Genomic DNA, 17,444 nt, shown 5'->3' with positions numbered 1-17,444 from the left:
TCACAAACGCACTATTTTGGTTTTCTCATGGCGCGGCTCATTTATTGATATTTTTTCCCGCCAAGTACAATCGTGGCACTAATTAATACCATAGAAGTCTGTGTACCGTTTTTTCTTTCTTTCATCTATTTATCTATTTATTTTGTGGTGCGTTAAGAGCCACATCGTAGTATGAAGCTTTAATGGCAAATGAAGACCGCAGTTGCCCCTACAGCTATTGTTTAAGGCATGGGCGGACCCCTATGTTGTACCACCGAACTTCTTAAAGCCTGGTGGATAACTTCCACACATGAAAAATTATACACCCCAAGTGAAGTTTCGCACATCGGTTAGGGGCAAGCGATTCCATATCAGCTACTTTAACCACGTGGTCACTTAGCCTCCTCCGTTTTATAGCAACAAGAGATCAATGCTTGTTTTATAATACTATGAGCTCTAAAAGGAAGTAGTAGACAACATCCAAAATACTTTTTCGGACCAAATTCTGCTGAAAGAAGTGAAATAGCCCTGTTGCAGCAATCGCCTGACCACGTTTTTCTGTCTTTCAGGGGTGGGGTGGGGCAACTATTTCAACGAAATCCTTATTGGACTATAAGTTTTAGGCATTGTATAGCACACTGGCTAGAATAAATCTAGCCTCTTATCGCAACTTCATTCATAAAATGCTTACATCAATATCTAGCACTTTTTAAAACATAAAACACTCGCAACATTTTAAAAGATGTAAAAAATCATTCTCCTTAGTCTTGACTCAGTAACTAGTGCCTACATATTTACGTTTTATTGTTAAAGTTGTTATAATTTATTAATGTAGGCCTAATCATACTTTACAATTTTTAAAAAGCTATCATCATAAAGTTTAAACTTTGACATACCGACGCTTAATATTTGAGCTGGGACGCGACCAAGCACAGATATATGGCTGTAATTAGTAAAAACTAAAGCGAGAGTAAGGCTTGCCAAATGTGTACGATTTCTCTCTTCAGGTTACAGTAGAACAAAGTAACTGCCCTAGGTATTTGTGACACTGACTCACAAAGCTTTACTATATGTGTCATCATTTAGGTATATCCAACATCTTTCATTTATAAATTGACTAAAACATTTAGTGTGGATTTTTCTTCTACTTATCACAACACAATCTTTGCGGGGAAAGCAGGAAACAAGTACTTTTTCTTTGTTTACCTATTTCATAAAGAATATGTAAGATAGGTCTTTGAGACTAAATTGATTCTTTTCAAAATCGTTGCTTTTCAAATTAAACATTGTTATGAACATATAGAACATATTATTTAATACTTAAAATTAGACCAGGATTGACAGTATTTGGATTCCGGCAAGGGAAATTCGGAATTATCAAAATGGCCACCCATGCGGGAATATTTATATATAGATTTCATGCAGAAGGACAGTTCGGAACTACTGGAGTGGATTTTGTGAATAACTGCACGATGTTGCGAAAGGGCCATGCAGAGGTGGTGTCCTGAGGGCAAAGGCAGTAAATTGGCCATAAAGTAAAATCTATAGGGATTTCGTGAATAAAGGCAGATGCAGTGAAATCTATAGATATCTCATAAATAAGGACACGATGCAGTAAAGTGCAGAAATCTATAGAGATTTCGTGAATAAGGACACGATGCAGTGAAGTGCAGAAATCTAGTTTTCGTTAATAAGGGCACGATGCAATGAAGTGCAGAAGTCTATAGATACACCGTAGATAAGGAAACGGTGCAATGAAACGCCCATGCAAGAGCGGTGAAATTTATGGAGATCTCGTGAATAAGGACACGATGCAGTGAGATGACTTTGCTGGCGCGGGGAAATCTACAGAGATCTCGCAAAGGAAACGATCATGCTGGAGCGGAAAAATCTAAAGAGATTTCGTGAATAAGGGCACGATGCAGTGAAACGTATCTTGTATTATGCTGTTATTCACGAAATATCAAACTTATCAACTGAACAACAAGAAATTGCAGCTAGAACGACGACGTGAAATTTGCGGAATACTAAAAGCTGGTTACAATGGGGTATATTGTTGCTGCTGCTTTATTTTGCAATGCAATGTGGACTTCAAATAAAACTTAAAAAGTAAACCGTACTTAATTATGATAAAGGTTATTGTGATAGAGAATCATGTAACTGGAACACTTACTTACACGACTAATTTAACTGTTTTTTTTCTCTCTCTTCTCTTAAAACACACACATGACAACCAGTTTCAATTTTAATACGTATAAAATCTAGACAGTGCATAAACATTCTGTATAAACAGAGATTTATCAAGTATAAATGCATGCTATTTTATAATGTAGAATTTTCACTGAGTTCTGTTACGACTGTTTCATAGTGAGCTTGTACCAGCGAAACATTGCGTACGTGGCGGCACGTATTGCCGACGGGAAATCTTCGTAGTCTTGTTGTGGTACCGGAGGTTCAACACTAGATGCTTGTTTCTCTTTCATAACCTGGTCGGCGTCTTCAAGTAGTTCGATATTACATCTGTCGCCTGTATAAAATATACAAATTACATGCACTGCAGATTTTGTTCAGCAAGTAGAAAGCAGTAGACATGCGACGAATCATGAATAAATGGTCCGTGACGTCATCTCCGACGAACCTGTTTCTGCCGTCCAAATAATGCATAAGCTAAAGGCAGTAAAATTGTCACTTTTAACAACTATGTGCACGTAAAATGATTTCTAATTAGACAGTATTATGGCAACTGACAATTCTTGGTTATTGTGAAATTACTGGTTATTGCCTTCCGCTTTTTATTACATTTTGGCCAGAACTGGTGCATCTGATTTTCTTTATGATTGTTCAACGCTCCTGATTAACATTTATCACGCGGGACACGACTGATTCTGCCTTTGCGACCAGTGTAGATCATGATCAACCTGCACATCCGTGCAGTCTGATCATAATCTGTACTGTTCGCCTTCAGTCAGTATATTTTGGTAAACTCCCCTTTTAACAGTTAATGGTACTGTCCAAATTGAAAGATGGAAAACTTCATTATAGAAATGCAGCAGGGTAAGGGTTACATTTGTCTGATTCCTAACATGAGAAAACAGGACAGAATCTCCGGCGGCTTTAAACACCTTACCCGTAAGTGCATAATGCAGTGAGTGCATAAAAGACATATGAAACCAGAATGCCGCGGTATTCAAGTTATTACTGGCATTTAAATTAAAGGTAAAACCTTCAAACTAGATTCAAATTCAAAATATCAAGGTTAGATAAGTTCATTTGTTTTGTTATGAACATATTTTAAATGACGTTTTTGCGGTATAATCTATACTTTTTTATTTTCAGTCAACAATGCATATAAGACAAACAGCAGACTGTAACTATGCTCTGCAAAGTTCATAGAAAATATAACAAATTACATAATTATTTATTCTGAATTTTACTGAAGTTTATAAGTTCGTCATATGTGAGACAAAATGTGAAATAATGTTTTAACAAGACTTTTGCCCAGCAATTTAAGTAGCCTTCTTGAAAAGGCATTTGTAGCAACCGTATTTTTGTATTGAAGCTTAGGCTAAATGAAAAACCAGCATATTTTTCAAATAACAAACCATCTAAATGTCAGATTTCATAAAAAGAACCTGTCCTTTGGAACTGACGGATTGATATTGAAGAACGGATAAACAAAAGGATAAAATAAATTGATCTGTGTATTCTATGAATTGATTTCTGTGTCCTAGGTTTCGTGAAAAAAATCTCTCATACTTAAAGTTATGACATAAACCATCTTCTGTGACATACAGAAGGACAGACAGGTGGACAAACAGAATGTGAAAATAAAACAATGTGCATGTTTTCAACACTGTCTTTTACCTACTTATCGAATTTCATGAAAAAATCTCGTACTTTTAAAAGTTATCGATGAATCCACTTTTTGCTGTATTTTTGGACTATTTGTAGCTATAGCAACCACATATTTGCCAGAGCAAAATGTATATTCTCCATACTGACATCTATTCATGTACAAATTTCACGAGAAATATCTTGCACTTTTAAGGCTATCGAAAGATTCAACTCTGCTACCTTTTTGTCATTGTTTTTGGACTATTTGTTGAAATAACAACCACATGTTTTGCCATAGCAACAAAATCAAGGGTCTTGCATATTCTGATATTGCCATTTATTCATATACCAAGTTTCATGAAAAATATACTGTACTTACTAAGTTATCGCAGATTCCCGCTCTGTGTGACTGACCGACGGACATAGAGTGCGTGGCAAAAGCATTTCAGGCGAAACACCACTAGTGGTCTAATAATTTCAGGTCGGTATTTAGGCAACGCACTTAGATTTCACTATTAGTACAAAAACTGGTGTCTATCTACAATAAAAATAACTTACTGTAACAGGAATTGACAACCTCCCCAGGGGTCGAATGTGGTGGACCTGAAATATAATATATTGTAATGTGTAATTATATATTCATTTTAATCATGTAAAATATATGTGTTGTACATAAAGACGAAAAATCATAGTTACTCGAAATCGGGATAAAACCTGTGGACCTATGAAAAAACTGCGGGTTGATATGATTTTCTAGACTGTACTGTACCATTCTTTACTTTTTGACAGCAGCGGTGTCAACATTTGAAAACGTGATATCACCCCAAACGAAACTGTGGTTGACCTAATCTTCTAGAACCATGTATTAGACCTTTTAAGGCAGCTGATATCTATTCAATAAACTTTTACAATACCATATTCGAGACAGTGAAAAGACAAAGAAAGCCATGCATTGCTTTTGTTGCTTGACATAGTACACCGAATATTCACACATTGTTGATAGTAATTTTCAGACAGAACAGATAAAGGTCTTGTTAATAAAGCATAACAGATTTAAACTTTAGCTTATATGAAAATAATTAAAATTTTGAAGATAAACTGTGTGTAATTTAATAAAGCGTGAATGAATAAGTACCGAAACTAATTAATTTCGACTCGTAAAAATGTCTAGTTATACAAAGGACGTTTGTCATCATATAAAAACGATACAGGTGTATACCGTTAAATGTACCTGTTTTAACTAGGTACAAAATGACATCCACTTCAGCTGCTGTATCAGACATGAGGAAAAATAAATTTGCTTTGACTACTTTGACTTTTAGTTAATCAACAACAAGAACAAATGAAGATTCGCCAACTCTTCAAATAAATCACATCTAAGGACATTTACTTACAAATTTAGACAAGGATTTCTATCATTTTTAGCCCTTATCATGCTGGACATGATTGGTTCTGCCTTTGCGACCAGTGTAGATCATGGTCAGACTGCACAGACACGCCATTCAGTCAGTATCTTTTGGTAAGCACCCCTTTAAAGAGTTAATGGGACTGTCCAAATTGAAAGATGGACAAGTTCATTGTAGAAATTTAGCAGGGTAAGGGTTAAATAATTTTACTATTATAATATTACGTGGATCATCGATACTACTAAAAGCCTTTAAATATAGGCTAAAGAATCAGTAAGAAAGGTAGGGAATTTGGCAGTTCTAAGCAAGTCCATTTCCACCTGCATTTGGTGCCCTATCAAAGCCAGGATCATATTTAATTGCTTTGTTGGAAACCCATCAGTCTAGTTGACTGAGCTTTTATCTCAATAATGTCCCAACAGACGACGTTTGAAGTCTTCGGACACAATGCTGTGGGGTGCTGTGCTTTTCCATTCAATATAAGAAAGTCTTTTAATGACAGAAGTTATAGTACTGTAGGTCTAAGACTGTACAATAATATACCTTGTGAGTATCAGGCAGTCTAAATCCTGGGCTTTTCATTAAATCTGAAAACATTTATTTTACAGACTTTTATGCATTGTTTTGGTCACAGTAGGGATATTGCGGTTTGCGGACTATGTCCGCTACATCCTTGTCTTTTTCCTTTAATTTGGATTTTTGTAGATTCTATCTTTTTTTACGTAAAATGAATATTTTCAAATGTATTTTGTGATTATCTAGATGTATCGTAATGACATTTTTTTGTGTTTAAAAACTTACTGCACAACGCCATTGAATATATTTGTATACAAGAGGGCCATGATGGCCCTATATCGCTCACCAGAGTTGATCTGGCCTGCTGACCTAGCTTTTGACCCCACATGACCCAGTTTCAAACTTGACCTAGAGATCATCAAGACAAACATTCTGACCAAGTTTCATAAAGATTGGGTCACAACTGTGGCCTCTCGGGTGTCAACAAGTTTTTCCTTTGATTTGACCGGGCGACCTAGTTTTTCACCCCACATGACCCAGGTTCGAACTTGACCTAGAGGTCATCAAGACAAACATTCTGACCAATTCTCATGAGTTTCAAACTTAAACTGTGGACTCTAGACTGTTAACAAGATTTTCCTTTGATCTGGCCTACTGACCTAGTTTTTGACCCCACATGACCCAGTTTCAAACTTGACCCAGAGATCGATCATCAAGACAGACATTCTGACCAAGTTTCATAAAGATTGTTAACAAGGCAAATGTTCACGGACGACGGACGACGAACAATGACAGGTAACAATAGCTCACCTTGAGCACTTCGTGCTCTGGTGGGCTAAAAATAGGCGTTTAATCAAATAGTTCCAGTTTCAGAGTTTCAAAATGAAATAAAATTATGATAAAATCTTAAATTCTTATCTGAGTGTTTCTTTTCCCATTAACCTTTAGTCTGATAAGATCCAGAAGCAAAGGCTTATTAACCTTTGGCCTGCTGCTGGCAAGTGGTTTTGCCTTTGCGACCAGTGCAAACCATGATCAGCCTGCACGACCGTGCAGGCTGATCATGGTCTTCACTGTTCGCTATTCAGTCAGTAAATTTTCAGTGAGCATCCTTTAGGAAGTGGTACTGCCCAAATTGAATGATGGACCGAATACGGATCCAATTGTGATAGAGACAGATAAATGCTTTTATTCCCCCCCTCCCCACCCCGAGGGAGAGCAAAATGACATACAAGAAACAATGGTGGCAAATTTGCATTTTTCGTCCGAAGTTCTCAGGCTCGGATGTCCGAAATTTACAATGATAAGTAACATGTACTAATCTAGTTTGTTGACTGCTCAAGACATTTTAAACATTAAAAAAGGTTCCATTAATGAACACTGTTCGAGTTTTTAGGACGATGTAGGCCTATATAGTGCGATATCAAAGAAAACATCTGTACATAGCGAACATGTAAATCAATTCATATTTTGCGGAAGAAACTGGGGACGTGTAAACACATCATAAATGTCTTAAATTTTATTTCCACAATTGATGACAGCGTGGTAAAGTGAGTATGCTGAAGAAATCACAATGTATTGTGTGTTTGTTAATACAATTGTGTTCGTAAATGGCACAGGGTGTTTTTGGTCAGCAAATAAAAAGGATCATAAAGCACTACTATTGGAGCCACATTTTCTGGGCATTTCGTTGGTTTATGTTAAATTGTACATCATTCAGAAGAACTCCAAGCACAGCAACACTTTTCGACTCTCGACTACTACCACTGAAGATCTTTAACTATGTATAACATATATCTTTATCTTGCATTACAAAGCAGAAATTTACATATAAACCATGTTGCGAAGTAGAATTTGATAAAAAATACAAATTCTAAAGTTAATAGCAATTTGATACATACCTGGCCATACTGACTGATCGTAGTCAAACGCCGACAAATAATACTTTCCGTCTGTCTTCATGAGTGATAGAAGAACATTGACATATCTGCAATGTAAAAAATTACTGTACATAGCGTGATACCCACAAGGTCTTTTATTTTCGATAACTTAGAACGCAATATTTCCAAAAGAGTATAAAAAAATATGTAATGCTTGAATTCTAATTAACGTTGTCTCTTGAAATAACGATGAGGCAAAAAATACTTGCAATCTACACTATCTTTGAAACATTGCAATATTACCTATTTCGCTCGAGTTTTCATCAGTTTCTCAGCCAGTTTTTACAGGCGGAATGTATCACTACTCAGTTGCACTTTAGACATGACTATGCACAAGTTTGGATGAAAGGTTATCTATCAGTTACATTTCAGTCAGTTTAGAACAGACAAGTGGATTTCTTACCATGTATGATGAATTGACCTTGCCTGAGAAAAAAACTGTTCGCTTTGTCTAACATAAGAACTGCTTAAAATACACGTTTTAATCATTCAGGGCAAAATAAGATTTATCATATAAAGATAGGCTTACTTTTGACGGTCTGACTTGTTGATGGCTACGAAAGATTTTGAATCAAATATGATGTCAAACTGACCGCACAATTCTCTGAAAAATATGGTTGAAGTTCATGTAATGTCAGTTTCCCGTTGGATATTAACAATCGTGCTAAAATATACTATGTATAAAATTTAGTACTAGATGTAGTTTCCACCAAAACATCATCATTTTCCAACAATCCAATCATACCATGTTTGGTATGGGCTTCTGAAGCACTGCATTGTCTTATGTGGATGTAATTATGTTGCAAATTCACAATGTTTATGCAATGATATCACTGTCCAAAGAATATAAGTTGACATACAAAGCTGCAAATCGAATCAATGGGCACTTTAATGTCATTTTAGGATTTGAAAAGAGCCTTGGTCTTCAATAAATAGTTTATGCATTGATAAAAGCGATGTGACGTCGATGCATTGACATTTTGTGACGTTGTAGAACAGTGTCAGGTTTGTTCATTTCTTTATTTCGACCCGTTTTCTTTGGGCAGGAAAATCATTAAATAAACCTGACAAGTTTGCAAAACATACATCTACACTGAAATTCAATAAACTGCTTCAAAAGTTTGAAACACATTTCTGAAACAGTTTTTTTTTGGGGGGGGGGGGGGGGGGGAGGATATTTTGCAACAAAGTATTGTATATTTCTAAAAACGACAAATTTAAAGTTTATCTCTCTATACAGCTCACCAAAAATATTTTAACAACAGTCAAATGGGTCAAGCAAGCAAAACAATTAAGAGAACCATTCTGAAAGATGGTGAATTCGATACTTAAACACTTTATGTAGATGTGCAGTAAACATTTCACTTGGATGCTACTTACGGAGTCATTTCAAACAGATCAGCTACATACAATTGCAGCCTATCATCTTTACTCTGCAAAGATAAGAGAGAACTCATTTTATTATTATTATGATAGGGTTTATAAAAGTAACTGCAAAGACAAGACCCATTAAACATGAGGCCGAAATGATCTTAAGTCGCTCACCTAAAGAGGACTGTGACCTTAATACCTTCTTTCAAAATCAAGTCTGGCAAGCATCCAAGAAGCAGTTCATTAAAACTTATTTCAAGTCTTTTCTTTTTTATGTTGCCAGCTCCTTACAGCTAAGCAAATCAATTTGAAAAAAAGAGGACAAGGATGCTACAGACCAAGATTAGTGACGATCTATAAACTGGTTCATGAGTTTTCTCTCTGAAAATGTGCATTTTTGACAATTTCAGGGACCATAACTCTGAAAATAAGGGGTGGAGCCAGACGAAAAATAGAAGGTGCGCAAGTTCATATCAGGATAAAGGCTCATGCAAGGTTTAATCAATTTATATGAAATACTTTTTGAACTAGGCGCGTCACAAGGTGAAAATGTGCATTTTTGACTATTTCAGGGGCCATAACGCTGAAAGTAGGGGGCTGATCCAATGAAAAATAAAAGGTGCGCAAGTTCATATCATGATTAAGACTCATGCAAGGTTTTATGAATCTATATCAAATACTTTTTGAGCTAAGCGTGTCACAAGGTGAAAATGTGCATTTTTGACTATTTCAGGGGCCATAACTCTGACAATAAGGGGGCGGAGCCAGACGAAAAATAGGAGGTGCGCAAGTTCATATCATGATAAAGACTCATGCAAGGTTTCATCAATTTACATCAAATAATTTTCGAGCTAGTCGCGTCACGAACTTCGGACGGACGGACGGACAAGACCAAATCTGTATGCCACCACCACTTATGGGGGTGGGGGGTGGGGGAGGCGGCACAAAAATATTTTTAAATTAGCATCAAATGCGATCTTGAAAATACATTCTATATTTATCTCGTGGACTAGAGCTTTGTCCTAAATCAATTATACCTTGCAGCTTCATTAAATACTGAACAAAATTCATGCATTTATTCATGTTTTTTGTTGGATTTAAAGTAACACAGACACAATTATTGGTCATATGGTGATTTTCCAGCTTTTGATGGTAGATGAAGACCCCTCTGTGCATTATTTCATCACGACATAGCACCTGGGTAGAACCACTAACCTTTCTTAAGCCAGCTGGATGGTATCCTCACATGAAGAATTCAACGCCGCGAGGGATGCTTGAACCTGCATCGGTGAGGGGTAAGTGATTAAAATATGATTATTTCAAACTTCAACTGTTCACTTAGTCAACTTGCTAAATAAGTCACTGTGACTGGTTGAAATTTTCACCAAAGAGAACTTACTTTGTAAAGTTTTCCAATATTCTCTAAAGTTTTGACCTCAAATTCAATGCCATGCTCTTCAAAGAATTGCTGAATTGCTAGTTCGGCAATTTCTACTCCACATACAGTATGTCCATGATTGTACATCCTATTAGGATAAAATAAAGTTATATTAATATCCAAGCTTTATGAATTTCTACTCCAGACATAGATCTAGTAGATTCTATGTCTATGACTGTACAACCGAAAATTATATGCTCACAGTCAGTATCCAAGTGTTTTGAATTTCTACTCTAGACATAGAATGTCCAAGACTGTACAGCCTAAAATATACAAGGTATCAATATGTCAAGAGACACCATTTTGAGTTTCTACTGTACACACAGCATGCCCATGACTGTACAACCTAAGAGTATACATTAACTATGGCTGCTTTTGAGAAAAGCGCATGACTCCAACAACTGCCTAATCATCTAAACAGTAAGTCAGTCTTTATACTCACTACAAATATACCTTTGAAAAGTAAAAGGAATGATTTTGGGTAATTCAATGGCCATAATTCTGAAGTGCCTTGGACGATTTGGCTAGTTAATGAACTTGGCCAAGGAGTTATGGTCAAAAACAGTTGGTTCAAGTTTGGTGAAGATCAGATGAAAACTGTCCGACTTAGAGCGCCGACAAGAGTAAAAAGGCCGATTTCTATTCCAGACAAAGCAACTCAGCCAATAGCTATTTGCTGTCAAGGGTTACCATTGCCAGCCACTGATTACCATGCCAAGATCTTTATATACGACAGATAACTGCTTATTTGTAACTGCAAAAACAAAATTATAAATTAATTTTTCAAAACTCTTTGAATAACAAGTGCTGTCCGTAAGACAGCCAAGCTCGACTATTCGAAATATTGTCACAGAAGCAGGGAATTATTACCCAAAATGTTAAATATCAAAAGAGTTTTAAGTTCGAAAGGGGACATAATTTGACCAAAATACATATCAGAGTTATGGGACTTGATGTTATCAACTAGTTTTATAACCCCGAAGAAACATGTTAAGTTTCAATTCAATATCTGCATTAGTTTTGAGGATAGTAACTTGCATGTTAAACTTTAACCAGAATTTTCTAAGTCCAAAAGGGGGCATAATTTGCTCAAAATACATGTTAAGAGTTATGGAACTTGACCCAGTGAGGTTGGTAATTGACCTAGAAAAAGAATAAATAAGTTTCAAAGCTATATGCCTTTTGGTAATAGCTGTATGTACTTGCATGCAAAACTTTAACCAGGATTTTCTAAGTCCAAAAGGGGACATAATTTGCCCAAAATACATGTCAGATTTATGGGACTTGGTGCTATCAACTAGTTTTATAACCCCGAAGACACATGTGAAGTTTCAATTTAATATCTGTAGTAGTTTTGGAGATAGTTACTTGCATGTAAAACTTTAACCAGAATTTTCTAAGTCCAAAAGGGGGTATAATTTGCCCAAAATACGTGTCAGAGTTATGGGACTTGACCCAGTGAGGTAGGTAATTGACCTAGAAAAAGAAAAAATAAGTTTCAAATCTATATGCCTTTTAGTAATAGCTGTATGTACTTGCACGCAAAACTTTAACCAGAATTTTTTAAGTCCAAAAGGGGGCATAACTTGGCCAAAATACAAGTCAGAGTTATGGGGCTTGACCCAGTGAGGTAGGTTATTGATCTAGAAAAAGAGAAAATAAGTTTCAAATCTATATGCCTTTTAGTAATAGCTGTATGTACTTGCACGCAAAACTTTAACCAGAATTTTCTAAGTCCAAAAGGGGGCATAATTTGGCCAAAATGAAGGTCAGAGTTATGGGACTTGGTGCTATCAACTAGTTTTATAACCCCGAAGACACATGTGAAGTTTCAATTCAATATCTGCATTAGTTTTGGAGATAGTAACTTGCATGTAAAACTTTAACCAAAATTTTCTAAGTCCAAAAGGGGGCATAATTTGCTCAAAATACATGTCAGAGTTATGGGACTTGACCCAGAGAGGTTGGTAATTGACCTAGAAAAAGAATAAATAAGTTCCAAAGCTATATGCCTTTAAATGATAGCTGTATGTACTTGCATGCAAAAACTTAACCAAGGTGTGACGCCGACGCCGACGCCAGGGTGAGTAAAATAGCTAGACTATTCTTCGAATAGTCGAGCTAAAAATGAGAACATGGGCGACACAGCCTTGCTTTTTATTTCTATTCAGTTCAACTCGTTTAATTTCTATATGAAAAAGGCACAACGGCACTCATGATGTAATATCCTCCATTTACAATGCTAGGACAATAAAAGATGGTAATACTGGAAAGGTATTGCAAACGAAATGATAGCTATACAATTACCATAAAATATCGAGAGATTTTCCACACAGTGGCATGAATACTGATTTCGTTTTTCCTTCAAACACTTCTGCTTCCTTCAGATCAAGAAACCTGCAAGTACAAAATTGACAATAATCTTGCGACAGAAGTTAACATTCAGTCGAAGTTCCTATTTCTAAATTGTAGCCTAACAAATGGTTTCAATTAAAAATTGTCCAAGAACATACCATTACATGTATATGTAATGTAAAACATGGGAATGAGCGTAACGGATTTAACTCCCCTTCCACACAAGAAGCTGGGAATAGGACTCTGGCTGCTCTTATAATTTTTGCATACGCAAATGTCTACTCAAGCATATATTGTTACAAAGTTCTTATTTTTCTTGCCTGTCATGTGTGCTTTGATGAAAGTCCGTTCTCCCAGAAGCCCACGCGTCGATCCATCCTGCATTGTCTACTACACCGTCTTTAACATTTGTTTCAGCACTTGCGGTCGACATTCCCTATCAGAGGAAAAGAGTTAATTTTGTAGCGTTTGCCGCAAACGGATTGTAACTGAGGAATACACAGAATGGTATAGTTTGTTTCTTTGTGTTTGTGTGTGTGTGTGTGTGTGTGTGTGTGTGTGTGTGTGTGTGTGTTTAACGTCTCGTCGACACATAGATCATATGGCGACTTTCCAGTTTTGATGGCGGAGGAAGACCCTAGGTGCCCCTTCGTGCATTATTTCATCACGAGCGGGCCCCTGGGTAGAACCACCGACCTTCCGTAAGCCAGCTGGATGGCTTCCTCACATGGAGAATTCAACACCCCGAGTGAGGCTCGAACCCACATCGGTGAGGGGTATAGGTTGTACCCAAGATAAATTTCCAACATTATAACAGCGATTGTACTAGGTAACACAAGGAATGGCTGCATTCCGAGTTATGTAACGGTTTGGCGTCGATAAATGTCTCCGTTTTGTAATACATGTATTTGTAATATTTGTAATGGTTTTGATGGCTGAAGCCTATTAATTCGGCAGTTTTTTATATATTGTTCAGAACGAATAAAAAACAATGTCATCGACTGGATCTAAGAGTCACAAACATTTCTGCTAAAGAAAACACGATTTTATGTAACCCTTACCCAGCTAAATTTCTATAATGAACTTGTCCACCTTTCAATTTGGACAGTATCATTAACTGTCAAAAGGGGTGCTTGCCAAAAATTTAAGGTACTGACTGAATGTCGAACAGTGCAGATCTTGACCATGATGGTCACAAAGGCAGAATCATTCGTGTCCAACATGATAAAGGTTAACAATAACGTTTTAGATACAGATATGCAGATTCGCAAATGATTTAAACTATCTTTTTTTTTTCATACATTTTCGAAGAAATTTGCACAGGATATATAACATAACTAGATACCTCAATCATTGCATCAGCGCACAAGAATAAAAACCCTTTTTTCTGAAATTATGTAATAATTACATTTTTAGTGTAGAATAGGATCAGAATGCATACCTGATTATACCAGAAAGATACTTAATATTATGTTCTAAATTCCACATCAAAAATGGACCTATGCCATTTGTACAGGAGTATCCTATATGGTAAACATTAAATAAGAACTAAGGAGTATCCTATATGGTAAACATTAAATAAGAACTAAGGGCAATAACTCTAGTGTTCCTCAAGCATTTTCACTGCCATTTACCAACAACAGTCAAAATTATTACTATCTCCTAACCATGTCTTATAATTAGATACGACTCTGGAACGACAGAAAGACGGAGCCGAAAAAAACATTAAATAAGTACAAGTATATGTAAGTACAAAAGGCAATGACTATCGTCTTCCTCAAGAAATCAGACTGAAACTTGCTTGGCCTCAATTCCATATAGCAATTAATATTTCTGCCACGTTTTATTGTAATCCTTCAAAACATGCCTGAGATATGATTCCGGACGGACAGAAAATGGAATAAAAACACTACATAACATATTACTATAAGTAAATACAAGTACAAAGGGCCATAAATCTTGTCTTCCTCAAGCAGTCATGCGTGCAGACAGAAACTTGCAGGAAGGCATTTCCCTATATTAGTTAATGTTTCTACTATTTTTTAATGAAATTCTTCAAACCAGATATGTCTGAGATATAGATGCAGAATAACAGAAAATGGAATAAGAACACTACATAACGTACTATATATAAAAGTACAAAATGCCATAAATCTTGTCTTCCTCAAGAATTCGGACTGAAACTTGCAGGTCGGCTTTTCCCTATATTAGTTAACATTTCGACCAAGTTTTATTTCAATACTCCAAGCCATCTGGAAGAACGGACCAAATGACGGATGGAGGGACAACGCCAAAACTATATCCCCCTCTCCCCCGCATGCGGGGAATAACAACGCATCAAACTTCATAGAATGATTACGTTACCATACACAGTGAGTCCCACAAGGACTTCAAGCAATTTTCATTTAAAGTGATTACAAGAAACTGTCTTTGGCAGACAGAAAGAACAAGATAGATGATTGCTATATTTTAATAGGATTGCAGCTTGTAGTTATGTATGAAGACCATTTTACGTGCGCCGCAAGTTCTGTGAGATTTTTAAACAAATGGATCGTTGAGACGGTTAACAGTAGTTCACCAGTTAATTATTTAAGTGATGAAACTGCATTTGAAAATTGACTTTTTTCTCTTTCTCAAGTATTTAAATTTCTACTAGGTGACCTAGAACAAAGATATATTGGCAGCAAAAATGTTCTTTGACAACGTGACTCAAAAACTGACATCGACATCAAAACTGTTACATACTTTTCAACTGTGACATTTCAACAATATACGAGTATTATGCTCATTTGAGACAAAACATCGTCCATTAATTTTTAAAATATTCAAAGGAATTTATTAAACTAAAGAATTGCAACTTAACTTTGAGGGCAATCGGGTAATATGTTAAATATTCTATGATTTGGACTTTGGCAGTTTAATATCACTAAAAAGGTTTCTGCACAAATGAAACTGAATTTTGTAATCTTTGACATGATCAGAAGGCAATATGGTTAGGAAAAGTTGAAAACAAAACAAATTTTACCAAAAGTAATCATTTTCGGTCCTCAGGAAAACCACACTATCGGGAACTTCATTCCAACCCTAACAATTGATTTATCGACATCAAATTAGCACTTTGACTGGAATCCAAGCACAGTACAGTCCCTGTGATTACAAGACGGACATGCGCGGTCCAGCCAATTTTCTCAAGGCGTGTGGGGGGGGGGGGGGGGGGGGGGGAGGGGGTCCGACCGAACCCTTTCTTTGACAAACATGTGTCTATATACACTAAATAATTAGATGTGGATTTGTGTGGATGTTAGCCGTTCACAAGTACAGGGTTGTCAATAAGTTTTTTTTGTTTTGTTGAACAGGCTAAAATAGGAAAGTAGCCGACCAGCTAGGGGGTCCCCCGAAAATTTTGAAATTCAGCGCTTTAAGAACACCTTTTCCACTGCAATTTTATATACAATGATATACCAATTATTTTCACATTTTTATGAGATCACCTTTTAAACGGGAAAAATGATAAAATTAAGTTTTCTTAAAGGTAAGATTCTGTTTCTTTGAGATAATTAACGTAGGCCTACATGTATATGAATTACGTCGGGGTCGTATGTAGCAGCAGCCACATACACTTTGAATGCGGCCCAAATGTTGCCTTTTCGAAAAACCATTTTCTTTCCTTCAGATCACAGTCCGGGCACTTGAAATTTCGGAGATTTTTTTGTGTGATCTCCCACCCAAGTGCAGTACTGAGATTCCCGTGTACTATACACCTGGCACATTAAGGATGTGGCGTCAAAAAAAAATATTCACCTGAGGGGTTGTTTCAAGACTTGACAACTTGACAAGAACCTTAAAAATCTGATTCTGGCATATTTTTGTCATGTACTGTATACAGGCCTAAATTATCGTGTCCATTTTGTACAAGAGTAAAGGATTACAATCACGGTACTGTTATTTAACAATGTCGATAAGATCATAAATTGGCTGTTACCTGCGTAGCAACAGGTCAAAAATTAGTACACGCATTTAAACTGTCATAAAATAATCTCTGCTGGTTAAAAATGTATACCTAAGGTAGGCTATAGCTCAGTTATAAGTCGATAAATCTGAATTAAAAATACTTACTTTTGATCTCAGTTAAGTATGTAAGATACAGCTAGATAACCCAGTGATATTTTTTTTTTACTTTGACATGCAAGTGGCGCACCCGTAATAAGGGGGAGCAACTCAGACTATCGGTGTTAGTTTGCAAGATTCGTATTTTTGTTTAACACATAAAGATTGTTGGAATAGACATTTATCGATCTTTAATCATAAAATATATCATTGAAATTTACTTCTTGCTGTTTAAAAATTAGAGAATATAGTATAGATCTAACATCATCAAAAAAAAAAAAAAAGAAAAAAAAAAGAATGATAGTGCAGCCATATATTTTCCAATCTTTTAAGTTTAAGGCCTAGCTATAAAGCTGATTTAATACGCCTATTGTAAATATTTAAACGCGAGGGCCCTGCACTAAATCGCTTACCTGAATTTCAGAGCTTATACAGGCTACAGAGTGTGCAATATCGGGAGAGGACCAGAACATGCTCAAGTGTCAAAAGTTCCAAAGG

At 36.2% G+C, this 17,444-nt stretch overlaps 1 protein-coding gene across 2 annotated transcripts; it reads right to left on the bottom strand.

Moving 5' to 3' along the window:
• Positions 1-2,211: 2,211 nt before the first annotated feature.
• On the bottom strand, positions 2,212-17,073 carry LOC123524685 (probable thiopurine S-methyltransferase). Of its 2 annotated transcripts, none has more exons than XM_045303045.2 (9): positions 16,956-17,073; positions 13,160-13,275; positions 12,792-12,881; positions 10,446-10,572; positions 9,056-9,108; positions 8,205-8,279; positions 7,637-7,722; positions 4,372-4,416; positions 2,212-2,506 (listed from the first exon to the last, which is right to left on the bottom strand). In XM_045303045.2, the coding sequence occupies exons 2-9, from the start codon at positions 13,270-13,272 to the stop codon at positions 2,331-2,333; spliced, it is 765 nt and encodes a 254-aa protein (XP_045158980.2). In that variant the 5' UTR covers positions 13,273-13,275; positions 16,956-17,073; the 3' UTR covers positions 2,212-2,330. The 2 variants fall into 2 exon arrangements, with proteins under 2 accessions (XP_045158980.2, XP_053394590.1); XM_053538615.1 differs by lacking the exon at positions 16,956-17,073 and adding an exon at positions 14,185-14,208.
• Positions 17,074-17,444: the final 371 nt, after the last annotated feature.

Source organism: Mercenaria mercenaria, chromosome 3 (assembly GCF_021730395.1).
Source record: "Mercenaria mercenaria strain notata chromosome 3, MADL_Memer_1, whole genome shotgun sequence".
Taxonomy (NCBI): domain Eukaryota; kingdom Metazoa; phylum Mollusca; class Bivalvia; order Venerida; family Veneridae; genus Mercenaria; species Mercenaria mercenaria.
This window is presented reverse-complemented; position numbering and strand designations above follow the sequence as displayed.

Bases quoted from the DNA above. Each gene is read 5' to 3' on its own strand.
- LOC123524685 (XM_053538615.1), bottom strand. The intron at 9,109-10,445 runs GTAAGTTCTCTT...TTATCTTTGCAG, and splicing joins ATATTGGAAAACTTTACAAA to AGTAAAGATGATAGGCTGCA. The intron at 7,723-8,204 runs GTAAGCCTATCT...TTTACATTGCAG, and splicing joins AACAAGTCAGACCGTCAAAA to ATATGTCAATGTTCTTCTAT.